General features: G+C 32.2%; 1 protein-coding gene across 3 annotated transcripts; it reads left to right on the top strand.

Moving 5' to 3' along the window:
* The first annotated feature begins 6,155 nt into the window (after positions 1 to 6,155).
* On the top strand, positions 6,156 to 12,614 carry LOC120079669 (2-oxoglutarate dehydrogenase, mitochondrial-like). Of its 3 annotated transcripts, XM_039033973.1 has the most exons (10): positions 6,156 to 6,342; positions 6,937 to 8,570; positions 9,066 to 9,292; positions 9,369 to 9,701; positions 10,021 to 10,267; positions 10,724 to 10,852; positions 10,930 to 11,145; positions 11,390 to 11,513; positions 11,927 to 12,185; positions 12,313 to 12,614. In XM_039033973.1, exons 2-9 carry the CDS (start codon positions 7,020 to 7,022, stop codon positions 12,163 to 12,165), a joined length of 3,066 nt encoding a protein of 1,021 aa, XP_038889901.1. In that variant the 5' UTR covers positions 6,156 to 6,342; positions 6,937 to 7,019; the 3' UTR covers positions 12,166 to 12,185; positions 12,313 to 12,614. The 3 variants fall into 3 exon arrangements, with proteins under 3 accessions (XP_038889901.1, XP_038889900.1, XP_038889899.1); XM_039033972.1 differs by having other exon boundaries at positions 6,934 to 8,570; positions 11,927 to 12,515; XM_039033971.1 differs by having other exon boundaries at positions 11,927 to 12,515.
* The last annotated feature ends 6,143 nt before the right edge of the window (positions 12,615 to 18,757 follow it).

The following is an 18,757-nucleotide window of genomic DNA, read 5'->3' on the forward strand; positions in this document are numbered from 1 at the left end:
AGTAGATATGATAAACGTATAATTAAGCATGCCTAGAAAGAAAAAACATAGAGAAGCAGAAAACTTAATCTTGAAGACTTTTCTTCAATGTTCTTCCTCTCCACGAACGAATCTCCCAATGAACAAGAACGTTCTCTGGATACCACCACGAGGAGACCTTGCTATTCTTTGACAAGGAATGGATTGTGGGATCCTTCTTTATTTTGGAAGAGGAAGGAAAATATACAGAGGGTTTGTGAAAGAGAGAGGTCGAGAGAGTTTTTTTTTTTTTTTTTTTTTGTGTGTGTGATGTTTTTTTTTATCACATACAAAATGAGATCTACTCTCAAAATGATATGTGAGAGGAATTAACTCCCCACATTGTAATAACCATTCCTCTGCAACTGTAGGGGAGTAATTTTTAATATTATTTAGTTTGTTAATTTAATTAAAACCAAATTCAAATTTTAATTTTAATTAAATAATAATGATCAATTAATCTCATTAATTAATCATAATAATAAAAATAATAATTAATTAATCTTATTAATTAATTAATCATGCATTTATATCATATTAAATTGCATAATTCTCTTATAACCTATAATTTTAATTTGGATCTTATTCACATTAATTTTAACCTATAGTTTTAATATGAATCTTATTCACATTAATTTTAACCTATAGTTTTAATATGAATCTTATTCACATTAATTTTAACCTATAATATTTATATGAATCTCATTCATATAATTAAGATTTGAATCTCATTCAAATATATTACTCTCATATAGGTTTAATTTATAAATCACATTCATATTTAACTAAATACTATAATGCATCAATATATATTATGCTTTATACTAATCACATTAATATAAAAAAATTATTATATTTTCCTTAAATAATTTGAACAATTCAAATTATTCCAAAACTCCTTATTCCTTGTTTTATCCTTAGTGAGCTAGCAAGGGTACTTAATGGACCTACAGATTAGAAGCTCCAATGATACTAGATGAATTAATTAAACCCTTTAATTAAATTAATCAACTATCATTAACTACAAGTTATTCCACTAAAGATCGCACTCTTTGTACTGTAGATATATTTCTATATCCACAAATATAACTAATCAACAGTAAGTCAACCTACGAATTGCTTGTAATTGCAATTGCATCAAATTATCGTTTTACCCCTGTAATTACTTCTAACTTTTTGGGTACTACTGATCCCTCTAATGAATAATCAGTTTATAGTCCAACTATAAACTAAATCCCTCTCAGGCTAATGATAGGGTTGAAGGAAATTAAACTTTAGATTTCCATGAGCAACGGAAATAAGATCATTCTAAATTACAACCATGAATGAACAATACAAATTACAATCGTACAGAAACATGCGATTATACAATCAATATAGAAATTACAGCATGAATAACTATAAATGAACAAGGAGAAAACTCTACGAACATTTGTAAACTCGTCTCCACACTCCTTGCTCACGAACACTCGAACACAGCAACCTTGAACGCTCGATCTACACGACCGTAACATAGCACGAACACTTCGCGCTCGTCCTCAAGGATCGCCTCGGTCACGAACTCTTCAGCAACATGAATGGTCTCCACAGAACCTCGACGGTGTCGAGTTGAGTATGACACCACCAAGAAGGTTACCTTGGTATTCTCGGTGTGAGAATCTAGAGGGTGGGCTTTGTTCGGACTTGGTTTGAGGGCAGACGAAGGAGGAAACACCAATCGTGTACACGACTGGGCAAGTGGAAGATGGCGGAGACCAATCGTATAGATCGATGCCCAATTGTTTAGCTAACGCGATGCGATCATCTAGCAAAAGTTAAGCGATCGTTTAGCTTGGTGTCTGTCGCCTATAAACACTACACGATCGTTTACTTTGTGCAAGTTATCGCTTAGTAAATATTGCACGATCGTTTAGCTCGCCCAAGCTGTCGTTTAGTAAATCTATATTTACTTGACAACTCCGTGAGTTTCTTTTTGCCGAGAGAAAACTCAAAAAACCTTTTATGAAAACTTTGCAAAACTTACTAAAATTAGGAAAACAATTTTCCTTTTAATACACGGTTACCATGAAAATCCAATAACCACCCACTCAATTGGTTATTAAAGAAAAAGAATTAATTATCCAATAATTAATATTATTATGAATATAAATGATAACCAACTTATCATACTATATTTATAACCTATAGTTTTTAGTATTTCATCTCATGAAACATATAAACCATAGTTCTTTTTATATTCCATAGTACTTAATGTAAATCTCATTTACATCAATCCTCAACTAGATGTATCTCATACATCATACCGATTATATCACATATAATCAAAATACCTCTTGTTAATTTGAACATTTCAAATCAACACAAAGAACTGATCCTCAACTGAATCCATTGAGCTACCAAGGGGACCTAATGGACCTGTAGCTCGAAGCTCTAACGGTACGTGAATAACTGACTACTCTCCTTACTACAGATATATTATGCGTCCATCTTAACCAATCAAAAGTGCGACAAGGGTGAGGTCTCATTGTTTAAGCTTCGAATCAACTTATAGGAGAATAATTCATCCACTTACTCTAAAGACAGGAAGAAGTGAATTCCACCTTGTGTAGCTATGTACCCAGCTCCCTATTCAGACAAATCCCCAAAATGGACATTTTAAGTCGGCAAAACTGATCACTCTCATCCATACAAATCAAAGAACTGGTCTCATAGGCAGAAGTTCTTAACTCACTCAGGATTGAGGTTGAGTTACTATGGTCATTCTATGAAATGTTAATCTCTTCATTTAATGGTGTTATAAAGAAGGATTCATTTCGTGGACCGGTCTTATACAAACTCTTTGTATAGAATACCTTCACACCCATGTCTCCACATGAACGATTAGGATCACATCGTTTGTAACACTTACAACTCTTGTAACATTTACTAAGTGGGCCGCATCCATAGTATTATCAGGATAAGATACCCAACTTTATCCATATACTACAAACCATTTATGTTATTTCTTGAACATGATTCACCTGTATGTCTACCACATACATGTTCAAGTTACATCAAATAACCTAAGGTCTTCGTTTATTGGATTGAGTTAATGCAAACTAAATGTCGAATAAAATACTCTTAATTTTATTAAATAAATAAGTCATATATATAAATACAAACTACAAGAACCCAAGAGATTTAGAACTCCAATTCCAACAAAATGTCTATTAAAGGTACGTATTTTGCTTCTTATTTTGTTGAATGATTTCATTTTGTTACAAAATTTTACTTGCTTCTCACTTTGAGAATGAACAAATGACTAATTAGGGTGTGAAGTACTTGTCCAATTTATTTAGCAACCACTTTTCATCCAAATTTAAATATCATATCAAATATTCTATTTGTTTTTTTTTTCTTCTTATGGAATAACATCTTGTAAACATTTCACTTCAAAAACTTCCTCAAAACACAATTTAGGGACGAAAATAATTTTTTTAAAAAATAAACAAATGAAGAAAGAAAAGTGATGGATAACAATACCTATTCATTAACTTAGTAAAATGTTTTCCTTCGGAAAAACAAAAAAAATTAGTCTCCATTATTTTTTTAAAAAGATTTTGTTTCTCAATGTTTTGTAGAATTTCAAATTTTGCTGTGAAGATGAATGCATTGGGCATTAATTTCTTTATTTTTATAGGTACATCACACGTCCATACACTTACAATGGGAGAGTTGTGTCTCATCATCGTTAAATCCAAATAGTCATATCCCTTCAATATTAATAGACAGATGAGAACTACAACATGAGTTGAAGAGTCACCTTATTGAGGGAAATAAGGGAATTATTAAAATATGTAAGGGCAAAAAGGGAAGGAGAAAATTCTCTCTTTATTGCCCATATTAATATAGTATAGACAAATAAGTTAAAATTGATACAATTGCACTTTAGACTACATTTATCAATTCGTAATGAAAAATGGTGCAATCGTAATGAGATTTCATTCGTAGTTCAATCATACCTGACACAATGGTGTAATCGTAATGAGGTTTCATTCATAGATCAATCGTAATTGACCACAATGCATAATTGGATTGTTTTTTTTTTGTCACGTTTACTTAGAATTATGAATATGTCACATTTACAATAATAATAACAGTAAATGTGACAATTTTATAATTTTCATATTGTAACAATAATAGTAATGATACTGGTATAATTTTTAAATGCATTGGATTGAGTATACTTCGTCAATTGATTAGCATTTGAAATATCTTAGATGCTAGAATAAATATAAAACACAAGTAAACAATACTAAATCTAATTAAACGAGACCCAACTAACTTTTAGTCGGCTTTAAAAGTCAAATTGCTCGTATCACGGATTACGACACCGTTTTGCGGTAGAGTGGTTCGGGAAGTTTAATTAAACGTCGTGGGATTGGAGATGTGTTGTTGTTCACGGAACAAAGGTTCTGTCCATTTACGATTGATTGGCTGCGGGGGCGTCCACCGTACGGCTGCAGACATTTATTCTGCTAATTTCCACCAATGAACGCTCTCCCGAAAGACATCTTATTCCTTTTTACATGCTCTAAAAAGGAAATTCCCAATTCAATGATTAATAATTATTTCTATCAAAGTTCCTTAAGAAGATAAACTTCAGGATAGAAATGATTGTTAAGTACGTTATAATTTTATTGAATAAATATTTTTTAAAAAATAATGATTATTATTTTAATATAGACAGAGTTAAATATATCAATTCAACATATTTTAGTGGTTAAAATTTTAAATTACCACTTTAAAAGGTTGATGATTTGATCTTCATTTCGTAGTTTAGCATAAAACATATATTCTTAAATATCAGTTGATTTATGTATTTCAAACCATTATTTTATATCAACCATAGTTTGCACGCATAGGTTTTCTAGATCTCCTATGAAATTTCTTCCATATGAATCATCAATGCTTTTGTCTACGATGCCAACTAAACCACTTCATGAGCCAATTGGTTAACTTGCGTATTTGCTTCACTAATGACCATCTCTACCTATGAAATTTCATTGATTTTCTTTTTCTATAAAGGAGTAGACTACCAACACACAAACTTATTAAAACTCAAATTTATTCAACAAAATGGTCTCATTTGTTAAATGATGTAATGTTATACCAAAATATGGCTGCGTGATATAACTTTTGAATGTTTAAATGAAATTGACACACTCTACATAAAAAGAAAAAAAGGAAATAAATTATACAAGTTGTAAATATAATTTAATATTGGTTAAATTACAAGTTTAGTTCTTAAACATTAAAGTTCCTATATGTTTAATTCCTGAACTTTCAAAAGTATTTAAGTTAGTAAACTTATAATTTCGTACCTAATAAGTCCACAAACTTTTAATTATATGACTAGTAAACTAAAAAAAAAAAAAAAATTTGTTTTTCAAAATTAATTGTTTGATTAGATATACAATTAAATTTTATATCTAATAGAACCTTACTCTTTTAATTTTGTATCTAATAAGTCCATAAACTTTAAAAAATATCAAAATCTATAAATTGAATTCATAATTTTAAAAGCTAAAGAATTAAATAGGCATAAACCTCAAAGTTCAGTTCACTTACTAAAATAGTAATTAAACACATAGTATTAAATTTCTATCGATATTTCTATCAATATTTCTACATTTTCATGAGTTCAATATCAACATGAGAGTGAAGCGATACTTCTATTGTATCGTAATAATGAGCAACAAAATGTAACTAATATAAATATAATAAAAAGATAGACATGTTAACTTGTTTTAAAATCATAAAATATTTATTTATTAATTTAAATTTATTTTTCAAAAATATCTATGGAAATTGACGTTTTAAATTTTGATTAAACCATTAATATGTTTTTGTAATTAAAATGTGAAGTGGGAGAATCCGCATTAAATCATTAATATTTTAATCTAAATATTGACCATAACTTAATAAAGCCATGGAAGTTTGAACTAAATTTTTCCTTTAATTTCTTAAATTGACTTTTTAGCATTTGTCACTTTCAATTTTTTTCATTTAGAAAAGGCAACAAGGACACGTATGTCAACTCTAGCGCCTTCCTCAATCCTGGAAATTAGGATTGAATAAAATAAAATAAATTGAACGCCAATATGCACAAACCAACACTGATATTCACAGCATAAAAAAAAAAAAAAGAAAAAGAGTGTCAGTTTTTTCCATAATGCGGGAAAAAATAAACATCTTAACCGCATCTTGCCTTTGTTCTACGATCAACAACTCAAATTCTCCTTCAAATCCGTAGGGTTTCTCTGAAACTTTCATCGATCTCTGGTGATTCTTCTTCTATCTTTCCTTTTCGTAGTTCAAGCATTTGATTGTTCTGCGATTCTGAGTTTATCTATGCATTTTTACGTTTCTTTGATTTCTGTTAACTTTCGTCATGTTTGTTCGTATTGGATGTTTGTTTCTTAGCTTGATGTATACTCATCGTATTACATGTTCTGCTTTGATCCAGTTTTTTTTCGTTCGTGTTTTGATTTTATGCAATCTGATGCTATCATACATGGTTTCATTATATTTTTATGCTGAAGTTCTTTTATTAGTTAGCATGTTATAGTTTTGAGTTTATAATCTTCATGTATTCTGTTTTATTTCGTATTTAGTATTTCTATAATTGATTGTGGAGCTTATGCTGTCTGAAAGTGGAGGAAATTTCATTCTGTTTTAGTGCATTACTTTGTTGTTCAAAGCATTTTTGTTAATCTTATTTTTCATTTCTCTCTTTTCCAGTGTTTTAATTTGTTAATGTTTATGAGCTCTTAGTTTTCTACAAATGTCATTCTTTTCTATTTAGTTACATTTTTTTTTTTTTTTTTTACTGTTTTTTTTATTCTCTAATCCTAGGTTTTTATTTCTCGTTAGCAGGAGAGGAATGATGGATACCTTTGTATATTAGCTTTGAGAAGTTCAGATTTGACTCATTTTTCCAATAAACTAATACGCGAACTATGAGGTGGTTTAGAGCAAGCTCTGCTGTAGCAAAATTGGTCATTAAGAGAAACATATTGCAGGGCGGATCACATGTTGGGAGATCAAGGATCAGTACATCTCAAAGTCGATATTTTCATTCAACACCTTTTAAATCAAAAGCTCAAGGTGCTCCAGTTCCACGTTCCGTTCCCCTTTCTAGGCTTACTGATAGCTTCTTAGATGGGACCAGCAGTGTCTACTTAGAGGAACTTCAAAGAGCTTGGGAGGCTGATCCTACCAGTGTTGATGAGTCATGGGATAATTTCTTCAGAAACTTCGTGGGTCAGGCTGCCACATCTCCTGGCATTTCTGGCCAAACAATACAAGAGAGTATGCGTTTATTGTTGCTTGTAAGAGCATATCAGGTTAATGGTCACATGAAAGCCAAGTTGGATCCATTGGAATTGGAAGAAAGGAAAATTCCTGATGAGTTGGACCTTGCACATCATGGTTTCACAGAAGCTGATCTTGATCGGGAATTCTTCTTGGGGGTGTGGAAAATGTCTGGGTTTTTGTCTGAGAACCGTCCTGTACAGACCCTCAGATACACTTTGACCCGTCTTGAGCAAGCATATTGTGGAAGCATAGGATATGAGTACATGCATATTGCCGACCGTGAAAAATGTAACTGGTTGAGGGACAAGATTGAGACCCCAACACCAATGCAATACAATCGACAGCGCAGAGAGGTTATTCTTGATCGTCTTTTATGGAGCACACAATTTGAAAACTTTTTGGCAACTAAGTGGACCACAGCAAAGAGATTTGGGCTTGAGGGAGGGGAGACTTTGATTCCTGGGATGAAAGAAATGTTTGACAGGGCTGCAGATCTTGGAGTGGAGAGCATAGTTATTGGAATGCCTCATAGAGGAAGATTAAATGTCTTGGGTAATGTTGTCCGGAAGCCACTGCGTCAAATATTTAGTGAGTTCAGTGGTGGTACGAAGCCTGTGAATGAGGTCGGGCTCTATACAGGAACTGGTGATGTGAAGTATCACTTGGGAACCTCTTATGACCGGCCAACTAGGGGAGGCAAGCGACTGCACCTTTCCTTGCTTGCTAATCCAAGTCATTTGGAAGCTGTTGATCCTGTGGTTGTTGGGAAAACTCGGGCAAAGCAATACTACTCAAATGATGTGGAGAGGAAAAAGAATATGGGTATTTTGATTCATGGAGATGGTAGTTTTGCTGGACAAGGTGTTGTGTATGAGACTTTACATCTCAGCGCTCTTCCTAACTACACAACTGGTGGGACTATTCACATTGTTGTAAACAATCAGGTAGCTTTTACCACTGACCCAAGGTCAGGAAGATCCTCACAGTATTGCACTGATGTTGCCAAAGCCTTGAATGCACCCATTTTCCATGTGAATGGAGATGATGTGGAGGCAGTTGTTCATGTATGTGAGCTAGCTGCGGAATGGCGCCAGACTTTCCATTCAGATGTTGTTGTTGATTTGGTTTGTTACCGTCGTTTTGGGCACAATGAGATTGATGAGCCATCTTTCACCCAGCCTAAAATGTATCAGGTGAACTTTATTGTATTCTACTAGTCTAAGGACACATTTTGTTTGTCTTCTTCTTCTTCTTCTTATATATATGTATGCATATATGTATGTATATTATTTATCTAATATTAATTATTATTATTTTTTTTTTTTTATTATAAAGTTGAAACTCTTACATTCCTCAATCATTTCCTCCCATTTATTCAGCTACCAATTTTTCTCATAGCTGTATAGTTTAATTCATACCTTGTAATGCACTCGAATGCTACTGATGAGATTTTGCAGCTCTTGGCCATGTATGTATGTATGTATATTATTTATCTAATATTAATTATTATTATCGTTTTTATTATAAAGTTGAAACTCTTACATTCCTCGATCATTTCCTCCCATTTATTCAACCACCAATTTTTCTCATAGCTGTATAGTTTAATTCATACCTTGTAATGCACTTGAATGCTACTGATGAGATGTTGTAGCTCTTGTCCATGATTCTAAATTTGTTTTTGACTACAGGTTATCAGGGATCATCCTTCATCTCTTGAGATTTACAGAATGAAACTTTTAGAATTGGAGCAGGTGTCTCAAGAAGACATCGAGAAGATGCAATCCAAGGTCAATTCAATACTTAATGAAGAATTTGTTGCCAGCAAAGATTATGTTCCTAAAAAGAGGGATTGGCTTTCAGCGTATTGGGCTGGATTCAAGTCCCCAGAACAGCTATCACGTATACAGAATACAGGGCATGTGGAATAATATTTTCCTTTTTACTGCTTTTTGTTGTCTTATTTGTACTAATATCTGTAAGATACTTTGCAGGGTTAAACCAGAAATCTTGAAGAATGTAGGAAAAGCTATTACATCTCTTCCAGATAACTTCAAGCTTCACAGGGCGGTCAAAAAGGTGTATGAACAGCGTGCCCAAATGATTGAAACTGGGGATGGCATTGACTGGGCCCTTGGAGAAGCACTTGCTTTTGCCACATTGTTAGTGGAAGGTAACCATGTCAGATTAAGTGGACAGGACGTTGAAAGAGGCACCTTTAGCCATAGACATTCAGTTCTTCATGATCAGGAAACAGGAGAGAAGTATTGCCCTCTTGATCATGTTATCATAAACCAGAATGAGGAGATGTTTACCGTCAGCAACAGGTAATGGAATAGATATTTACATATTCTGCAAGCATTTATTATTATCATTATTATTTTTTTTTGCGTCCATGTTTATCATCGATGACAATGTTTTTGCCTGATGGTCCACTTTTGAGCCTGACTTGTGTTTGAAATATGTTTATTGCTTGTAGTGATGAAACAAGTACCAAGAAATGCTTGCCATGAGATTTTTTTGATTGCAAAGTAGAATTTTACTATGATAGCACTATAGAGTATTTTCTTACCTTTACAGGAGATATCCTTCTTACCGTCTCCTTGTTTTATGCATTTGTAAAACTGCTTTCTTTCCTGTCTACAGCTCTCTTTCAGAGTTTGGTGTTCTTGGATTTGAGTTGGGTTATTCAATGGAAAATCCCAATGCATTGGTAATGTGGGAAGCTCAATTTGGTGATTTTGCTAATGGGGCTCAAGTAATATTTGATCAGTTCTTAAGTAGTGGAGAATCGAAGTGGCTGCGGCAAACAGGACTTGTTGTGCTACTTCCGCATGGCTATGATGGGCAGGGACCTGAACATTCAAGTGCAAGATTGGAGCGTTTTCTTCAGGTACTTCATTGAAGAATTTCTTTCCTCTTCCAGAACAGCACAATCTCTATCTTTTTTTTTTCTTTGTACTTCACTATTGTGATTGATGTGAGAGTCACTTTCTTTTATGTATAAAAGGTTGACTTGATGTCTGCGAATTGTTTATATTTTCTGTGATAAGAAAGGGCTCAACATGACCTTTTAAGATTTTTAATTGTTCTACCCTTTCTAATTATAAAATAGTCTTTTGTGCTTCCCCCTCTCTTTTCTAAGTTGGCAATTGGCATGCTAAGTCACTGAAATATGATGTTCTTTGTGGTTAAAATGCCTCGAGTTTTTTCATGTTGGAGTTCTAAACATCAGCTTATCTTTTATATCTCATTGGCATATTCTTAATTAGAAACCTGCATTTATGGGAGTTGATTTGATTTAATTGAGATATTTGGCTGATATGGATTTCATTGAACATTGTTGAAGATGAGTGATGACAACCCTTTTGTTATACCTGAGATGGACCCTACTCTTAGGAAGCAAATTCAAGAATGCAATTGGCAAGTTGTGAATGTTACCACTCCTGCTAACTACTTCCATGTTCTGAGGCGGCAGGTGAGTTCATCAGCAAGTTACTAAAGAATTCAAATTTCCTTGAATTGACAGTGCTCCATCATGATTTTACTCTCCAGATTCACAGGGACTTCCGTAAGCCTCTCATTGTGATGTCTCCCAAAAACCTGCTTCGTCATAAAGATTGTAGATCCAATCTATCTGAGTTTGATGATGTGAAAGGCCACCCAGGTTTTGATAAGCAGGGGACTAGATTTAAACGCCTTATCAAGGACCAAAATATGCACTCTGATCGTGAAGAAGGTATCAGGCGTTTGATTCTTTGCTCTGGAAAGGTAAGCCACATATTTGATTTTGACTTTATACACCATGTGTTTATTTGCTCTCAAGTCTTCTTATTGGCTCCTAATTTTTGGTAACTTCTAAGGGAAGAATTTACTTCCTCGTTTATAGCACAGACTACTGATGACTCATAATATATTTGCATCATCATAACTGGAAGCTGAGCTGAGACGAGACTTCCACCAGTTATTTCCATTCCAATATTTAATATAAGTTTTTTGACATGTTTTACTCCAGATTTATTATGACTTAGATGAAGAGCGGAAAAAAATCGATGGGAAGGACATTGCAATCTGCCGGGTGGAACAACTATGTCCATTCCCATATGATCTCATCCAGCGAGAGCTGAAGCGATATCCAAGTATGTTTATTCAACCTACTGCAAATGATTTACCGATATTTAACCAGTCAAAAACTTGTCAGGTGTTGAGGTGTGCATGACAAAGCTTGCATTAGGCTATTGTTTCTAACATTTACCGGGTCCCAATTAGTTTTTTTTAATATAAAGTATACATTTCTTCTGTTGTCATTTTGTTTTGGATACATTTTGTCGTTGTTTCATCTTATAGCAACCATAATGACTTTTGAACTCTTTGAAGATGGATGAATTTAGGACGCTAGTTTATATTTGGGAATGATGCCAAATATATGAATATGAATTCTCTAAATGCAATTTTCGTAGCCAGTGTCATGAAAGGGGGTAAAAAAAATCCCCCTCCTTTTAAATGATTAATTCGATATGCACTGATGAATTGTTCACCGTTTGCCTCCCAGATGCTGAGATTGTATGGTGCCAAGAGGAGCCAGTGAACATGGGTGCATATAGCTACATTGGTCCTCGTCTTGGTTCTGCCATGAAGAGCCTATCCAGAGGAACAATTGAGGACATAAAATATGTCGGTCGTGCTCCATCTGCAGCTACAGCCACTGGTTTCTATCAAGTTCATGTTAAAGAACAAACTGAGATTATCCAGGAAGCAATGCAACGTGACCCGATCCTGTTTCCTCATTGAAGCACTTCCAGATTCCTTTAGTAAGCAAATTCATAACATATCTAACGATATGTAAATGTAAACTTTATATTGTCCTAATATCTGTACTTTCAATGTATTTATTCTGCATATGTTTTCTATTAACTTATAATGGGAAGCCACATGCAGTCTCAATGCAGATGTATTCTGCTCATTGGAATAAAGTTACTGATCAACGCAAAATCTGTTGACAAAATCATTTCGAGACTTCATAAAGCATGTATTGAGATCTCTCTCTCTCTCTCGTTCTCTCTTTCTCTACGCTCAAACTCACATAGGTTTGTCATAGTTGGAACACATAGAATAAATTCTATCTAGATTTGTACTTTAAATTGATGCTTTTATTCCTATCAATTTCATCTGGTTGGACCATAAACCCATCAAGTAACCTACGCATTTCATAACATGATAAAGCCCAAAAATTATATTCTCTTATTCTGTTGCATCTGCTTTTAAATTTCTTATCAAACGGAAATGATATTCTCATGTTCTGATTTGTTTCCACTGTTTGTAATATGTATATCACATCTTTAACCACTCATATTCTTGAAAGCAGGTCCTGACGCAAGACAGCTTTTTCCCTTTTGCATACTTCCATTATGTAATATACCTACCTGTAAATTGTAATGAGCTAATTGATAATGATGTTTTGTTATCAACAGTTCCCATTTTGAGAATATGAGATGGATTGCATTATAAAGGCCATCTACTCTTTCATCTGAATTGGAATTTCCACTGCATGCCTTGTGGAGGCTGAGAGGGATGGCATTTTAATTTTCAATGCTCATATTTGAACTATTATTCTTTCTTATTTTTTCCTCTCTTTAATCAGGTGATGAATCATGAAAGGAAATGACTTGTAGGTGCTCTCTTATTATATTGATCCTTTTTGAGTTTGCAAGAAGCTTCTGATTCCACAACAGCATTTGCTCCACCCAAAAGGCTAATTGGAAATCAACTTGCTCTGTAAGTATAAAGAATCTTATATGTCTATAATATTGTATGTTCTCATACTCCACTAAATCAGGCACAAAAGGAAAATTGTTAGCTTCATTTTAGAAAGAAGATAATCTTTCACTTTAACTAATGCCTTCCTACTGTTCGTCGTTGGGTTTTTGGGATTTTACACTGAAGAGTATCAACTAATTTGTATGTGAAATTATAATCTAGTCTCTAATGTTAGGAGAATTTTGAATTATATTTTCATTTAATTATTGTCATTAGTATATTTAATGGTATTCTAGTGTGACATGTCCGATAATACTATTTAAAAAGAATTTGTTAGTACGTGATTTCATACTTAAATTTTTTTTCGATCACATTTTGTTTTCTAGGATTGACGATTTGCTTTGTTTCATTTTGATTGTTTCAAATTCTTATTTTTCTTTTGTTTTATATTTACCCTCGGAAGTGTCCAAATTAGAATGTTCATATGCTTCATTCCAAATGAACTATTAATAATTATGATTAGAAAAGCATGCTAAATGATGAAGTAATTTAACCTCTCCTTCCCATCAAGTAAATATGGACGGAAGAAGACGAAAAATAATAAAAAGAAAAAAAAGAAAAAAAAAACCTTTGTCTTGAATTCATAGGTTTCAAAATGTTATAATTTTATCATTAATTTTCCTTAATTAATTTCAATCTTTATGTTTCAAGATTTACACTTTTTAATCGCGATTTTTCATTATATATCACTTTCTATCTTTAGTGTTATGTCTATTAATTAATTTAAAATAATTAAAATTAAACGATTCACTATTTTTCATTACTATTAAATTTAAATAAAAATTTAATTTCATAATTATCTAAATAATTAATAAACATCAACACTAATTGAAAATATTGAGGTTAAAAATGTAAATTTTGAAATCTAGGGATTTGATTAAAGTGATAGTTTGACATGGTGGTAAATAAATGACATGAGTTTGATAAATGAGTAAGAGAGAATGAGTTTAGTACATTGTTGTCATCTACGTAGGACTTATTATCCTACGAATCTTCTTGGCACTCAAATATTGTAGGATCAAGTGGATGTCTTGTGAGATTAGTTGAAATGTGGGTAAGTTGGTTTGAATTCTTATCAATAAGCGGAAAAAAAAAACAAAATTCAAGTCTAAGGGGTAAAATTAAAACATTTTGAAACCTAGGAACTAAAATAGAATCAAATTCAAATGTCAGTAGTGTAACATTTGGAACTCAGGAACTATATGGAAATTAGTCCAAAGTTTAGGGATTTATTGTAAAGAAAAAGAAAAAAAAGAAGGAAAAAGAATGGGGTTGCAAATTTCCTTGGTCACGAAATGAGCTTGATTAGGCAGCGACGAGATAAGACTAATATTGTCAATTTTTCTAAAATACTTTAGTTTGCATCAATATTTAAAATGTGGATGTCAATGAAAATATCAACATCTTAATTTTACATAAATTTTGAGAGAATTTCGATTTCGATAGATATTTTTAGAAAAATTACAAAAAATAAATTGAAAAATAAATTTAAATTAATAAATAAATATTTAATAATTTTGTTTAACAATTTAACATGTCTATTATTTATGTTATGTTTATATTAGTGATATTGTGTTGTTTAATTATTATGTTTTGTAGTCTCTACGATATAATGAAAATAATGATGTTAATAATGAACCCATGAAATTGTAAAAATATCGATATCGATGGAAATTTAATACTATGGATTGCACCAAACTATTTTCTCCTTTTTATTTTTAGTTATTTAATTTTTTAAATGAAACATTGCAACTTGCTCAATTTTTTATTTTTTAAAAAGTAGAATTATAGGAGATAATGGCAGTGTGGATTTATTTTAAACAATGGAGAAAAAAAGCTTAAAAGTTTCTTTCATTTTGGCCGAATGAATTTGGGAAAGAAAAAAAAAAGACAAGAAGGTACCACCGAGTTGATTTTAAAAGTAAGGTTTATTAAATTTAGAACATGGAACTTAAAAGTGGGTTGTTTCAATCTTCAGACTTATTAATTTAAAAGTGAATTTAAATTATATTGAAGTTGATCAATTTTGGTGGGCTATTGATATTTGATATTAAAATATATCACAATCTAAAAATGGATTATGGAACATATTTTAATGTAAGATAATCCCAAAAATTCTTCAATTTATCGTAGTATTTATCTTGTATCTATATACTGTTAATGGAAAAGTTAGGCCATTTGTTTGATTATTTAGGTGATTTTATCTTACTTTTAAGGTGCAATTAACAATTGCCTAAAAAAAGAAAAAAAAAATAGTGAAATGAACACAGTTCATTCAGTAATATATCTGTCATAAGTTTAAATTCTTCATACTCACAACACGTGTGATTTGATATTCTGAAAAAGAAAAGAAAATATATATATATATAGCCTTTTAATTTTTAAGTTTATGAGAATTTCTATTTGGTTTAAGAGATTTTAAAATGTTGAAGTTTTGAGTTTAATCTCAACATAATTCCTAAATTTCAAAATGTAATAATTTTATCTTTTAGATTTGAGTTTTATTTCAGTCTTGGTTTCTAAGTAGTAAGATTTACGCTTTTATAGCCCATTTGGATTGACTCGAGAAAAAAACTATTTAAAAAAAACTCAATTTTATATAAATATTTTTTATAAAAACTAATTAAAATATATTTCAAAAGCTATTTTCAGTGGTTGCCAAACATTCTAATTTCTTTCAAAATGACTTATTTTTTTAATTTAAGTACTTGAAAATGTATTTCAAATACTCTGTTCAATTTTTCACTAAATACTTATTTTCAGTATTTAATACTAATGTCTATAATTAACTTAAAATAATTAAACTAATTAAAATTAATTAAGTTTCACTATTATTTATCACTATTAAAATTGATTTTATTTTTCATTACATAATTATATAATTAATAGCATTAATGCCAAAGACCGGAAATAAATATTTAATAAAAAAATTAAGATTAACCAAATATATTATAAAACCTAGAGATCAAACTTAGACAAAACTCAATCAAGGATATACTTATAATATTTTTAACCTTGGAACTAAATTGAATCAAACCAAAAATTCCTTAATAGAATTTTAATATTTTGAAGGTAAAATTAAAATAATATGATAGTTTTAAAAACTATTTGTAAAAATATTGTACTTTTAAAACTATTTAGAAAAATATTGTTGTTGTTTTTTTTTTAAAATAGGTCGAGGTCGAATTTTGAAACCTTCGACCTTTACCTTTTCTTTTTTCTTTTTAATAATTTAGACATTCAAACCTTTGTGTTTCTTTTTTTTCCCCTCTTTTTTACCTTTTCAACATTTGACTTTGGTGTTTCTTTTCTTTCTTTTTTTTTTTTTAAAAATTTTCCATTTATAAAAATAATTTCTAAAATATTTTATATATTTATTTAAACTCTAAAAAGAATAAATTAAAAAAAATAATATCTCATAAAAATAAAAAGTGTAAATGAAAATATCTCATTATATATAAAATAATTACAAAACAATGTGTCCCACAAGGCGGACGTCGTCGATTTCGAGCTGGTCGTCGTCGTCGACTTCGAATTTGAGGTTGCTCTGGTTCTTTTTGATGTTGCTCTGGTACCTCTGCAGACGCTTCATGATATAAATATTCATATGCTCTCCAGACCCGACCATGTCCATGCACGTATGAAGACGAAGACCAGCCTCTGAGTCATAATGTCCTAAACCAAATGCTTACATCATCATCATCGAACTAACATAATCAGTTTGACTCTGCGTCTGCATCACGGGGGCAACTCTTCCATATTATGGGCAACTTCATCAAACTCATCCTCTTTCCGTATAGGTCCTCTACGTCTAGGAGCTGGTGGAGGAACATAGGTATATCGTACATATAATGTATCTCTTCCATATAGCTTTGATTGTCACTATATATAGCAAGAATCTGGTTCGGATCATTTCGCAAATCAACAAGTCTACTGTTGTTCAATCTCTGTGAATATAAAAACATTAGATAATATTTAAAATAAATTTAAATTAAAAATAATTAGATAATATATTTATTAGCTGCTCCCGGACGAGTGGCGTAGTGCCTTGTGATATTATTATACCAATGAAATATAGTCTTGGTGACATCCCTGTCAAACTGTTCATATAAACCCCACTACAAAACCTTGCACGATAGTGCCATCACAGTTGATTTTTGATTATTTGTGCAGAATATGCGTTGACGTAATGCAAGAATTGCAAATATATGAAATTTTTGGTCAGGCGCAACTCACCGCAAGACTTTGCAATGATTGTGTTCGGCAAACAATTCGCCCGAGAAGGATCGCCGTAACTTGGTCAGCGCAACATGTGGGCGCATCTGAGTGAAAGGTTAATTAAGCGTGATGGGACAGAAAGCTGATGACAATCGAATCCGAATTAAGTTGACAGCCGATAACAGTCACAAAGTACATTCAGCTTTTCGGTGACAATTATTCGGCGCATCAATCAGGAATTAAAGACGTCTCATCTGTACAACCATGAGAGAGAAGCCGCCTTTCCCATGGATGCTTTATAAATACCAAGGGCATTTTTCAGAAAAGAGGTTAACCAGTTCACGAGTTCAACTATTCTTTGTTCCACAAGTTTGCACGCCCTTGTTCATAGTTTTCTTTCATTTTAAGGCGGAGCAAGAGAAGAGTGGTGACACCAGAGATCGCTCAGGGCAACTCGAGAGAACCTTGGGGCAAAGAAGCAGAGAACGGGCTGACTCTCACGAGAGCGAGATTATCTTTTGAGTACGAGTAGAAATTAGTGTAAAAGCCTGGGCAGCAAGAGATTGCTTCCAGACCATTTATTCTATACTTGCATTGTTATTTTGTACTTCATCTTCATATTTATACAATGGAAGTTCTATTTCTACATTTGTTCACTCTCTTAGCACGCATGAGTAGCTAAACTAGTCAAATGGGTTGAGGAAAACTAAGCTAACATGACCTAGGAAGTTCATTGCTTGCAATTGTCTTGATTTATGTTGTGCTAAATACCCTTTAGAGCTACTCGAGAAAGAGTCTAAAGAAAGAACCTAATGACTCGAGAGAGCTAGGTTAGAATCTGGACTCAAGAAAGCAAGATTATAACTGCATAAACAAGAGATAGGGACTTAGAGATAAGCTCTGTTTGTCAACCTGCATCGCATGCATCCTAGAGATGGGAATGATATTATGTGGTCGCCTTATTTGTGTGTGTGTCATTTCGTCATCGCATAAATAAGTAGAGGCTTATGTGTAGGTCCTATAGACTTAGCGCATATATTGTATGCGTTCTAACCTTAAAAGCCATGGCATTCGCACGGAGAGGTGGTTTACTGTTTTATGCATGTTGCATGATCGCATAACATTAATGCATCTTGGGAAGTGTTAGCCGAAAATTTTCTCAACCCGTTCACCGCATACTCATCGCATCTTCCATTTACTAACTATTTTCAAACTCGGCCGCTTTTATTTATTTTTCATTAACACAAATAACAAATCCAACAATTTATTTATTTATCTGGTTACCGCAAAGTTCTTCATAAAAATTACCAACGCAATGTGTTTTCATAAGTTCCTGCGTTCGACCTTG

The sequence above is a fragment of the Benincasa hispida genome, chromosome 6 (genome assembly GCF_009727055.1).
Source record: "Benincasa hispida cultivar B227 chromosome 6, ASM972705v1, whole genome shotgun sequence".
Taxonomy (NCBI): Eukaryota; Viridiplantae; Streptophyta; class Magnoliopsida; order Cucurbitales; family Cucurbitaceae; genus Benincasa; species Benincasa hispida.

What these genes read in the sequence shown, in the direction of transcription:
- LOC120079669 (XM_039033973.1), top strand. Translation starts at nt 7,020, where the DNA reads ATGAGGTGGTTTAGAGCAAGCTCTGCTGTAGCAAAATTGGTCATTAAG. An exon ending in TCACGTATACAGAATACAGG is followed by an intron (nt 9,293 to 9,368) that starts GCATGTGGAATA and finishes GATACTTTGCAG; the next exon opens with GGTTAAACCAGAAATCTTGA. An exon ending in TGATTCTTTGCTCTGGAAAG is followed by an intron (nt 11,146 to 11,389) that starts GTAAGCCACATA and finishes GTTTTACTCCAG; the next exon opens with ATTTATTATGACTTAGATGA.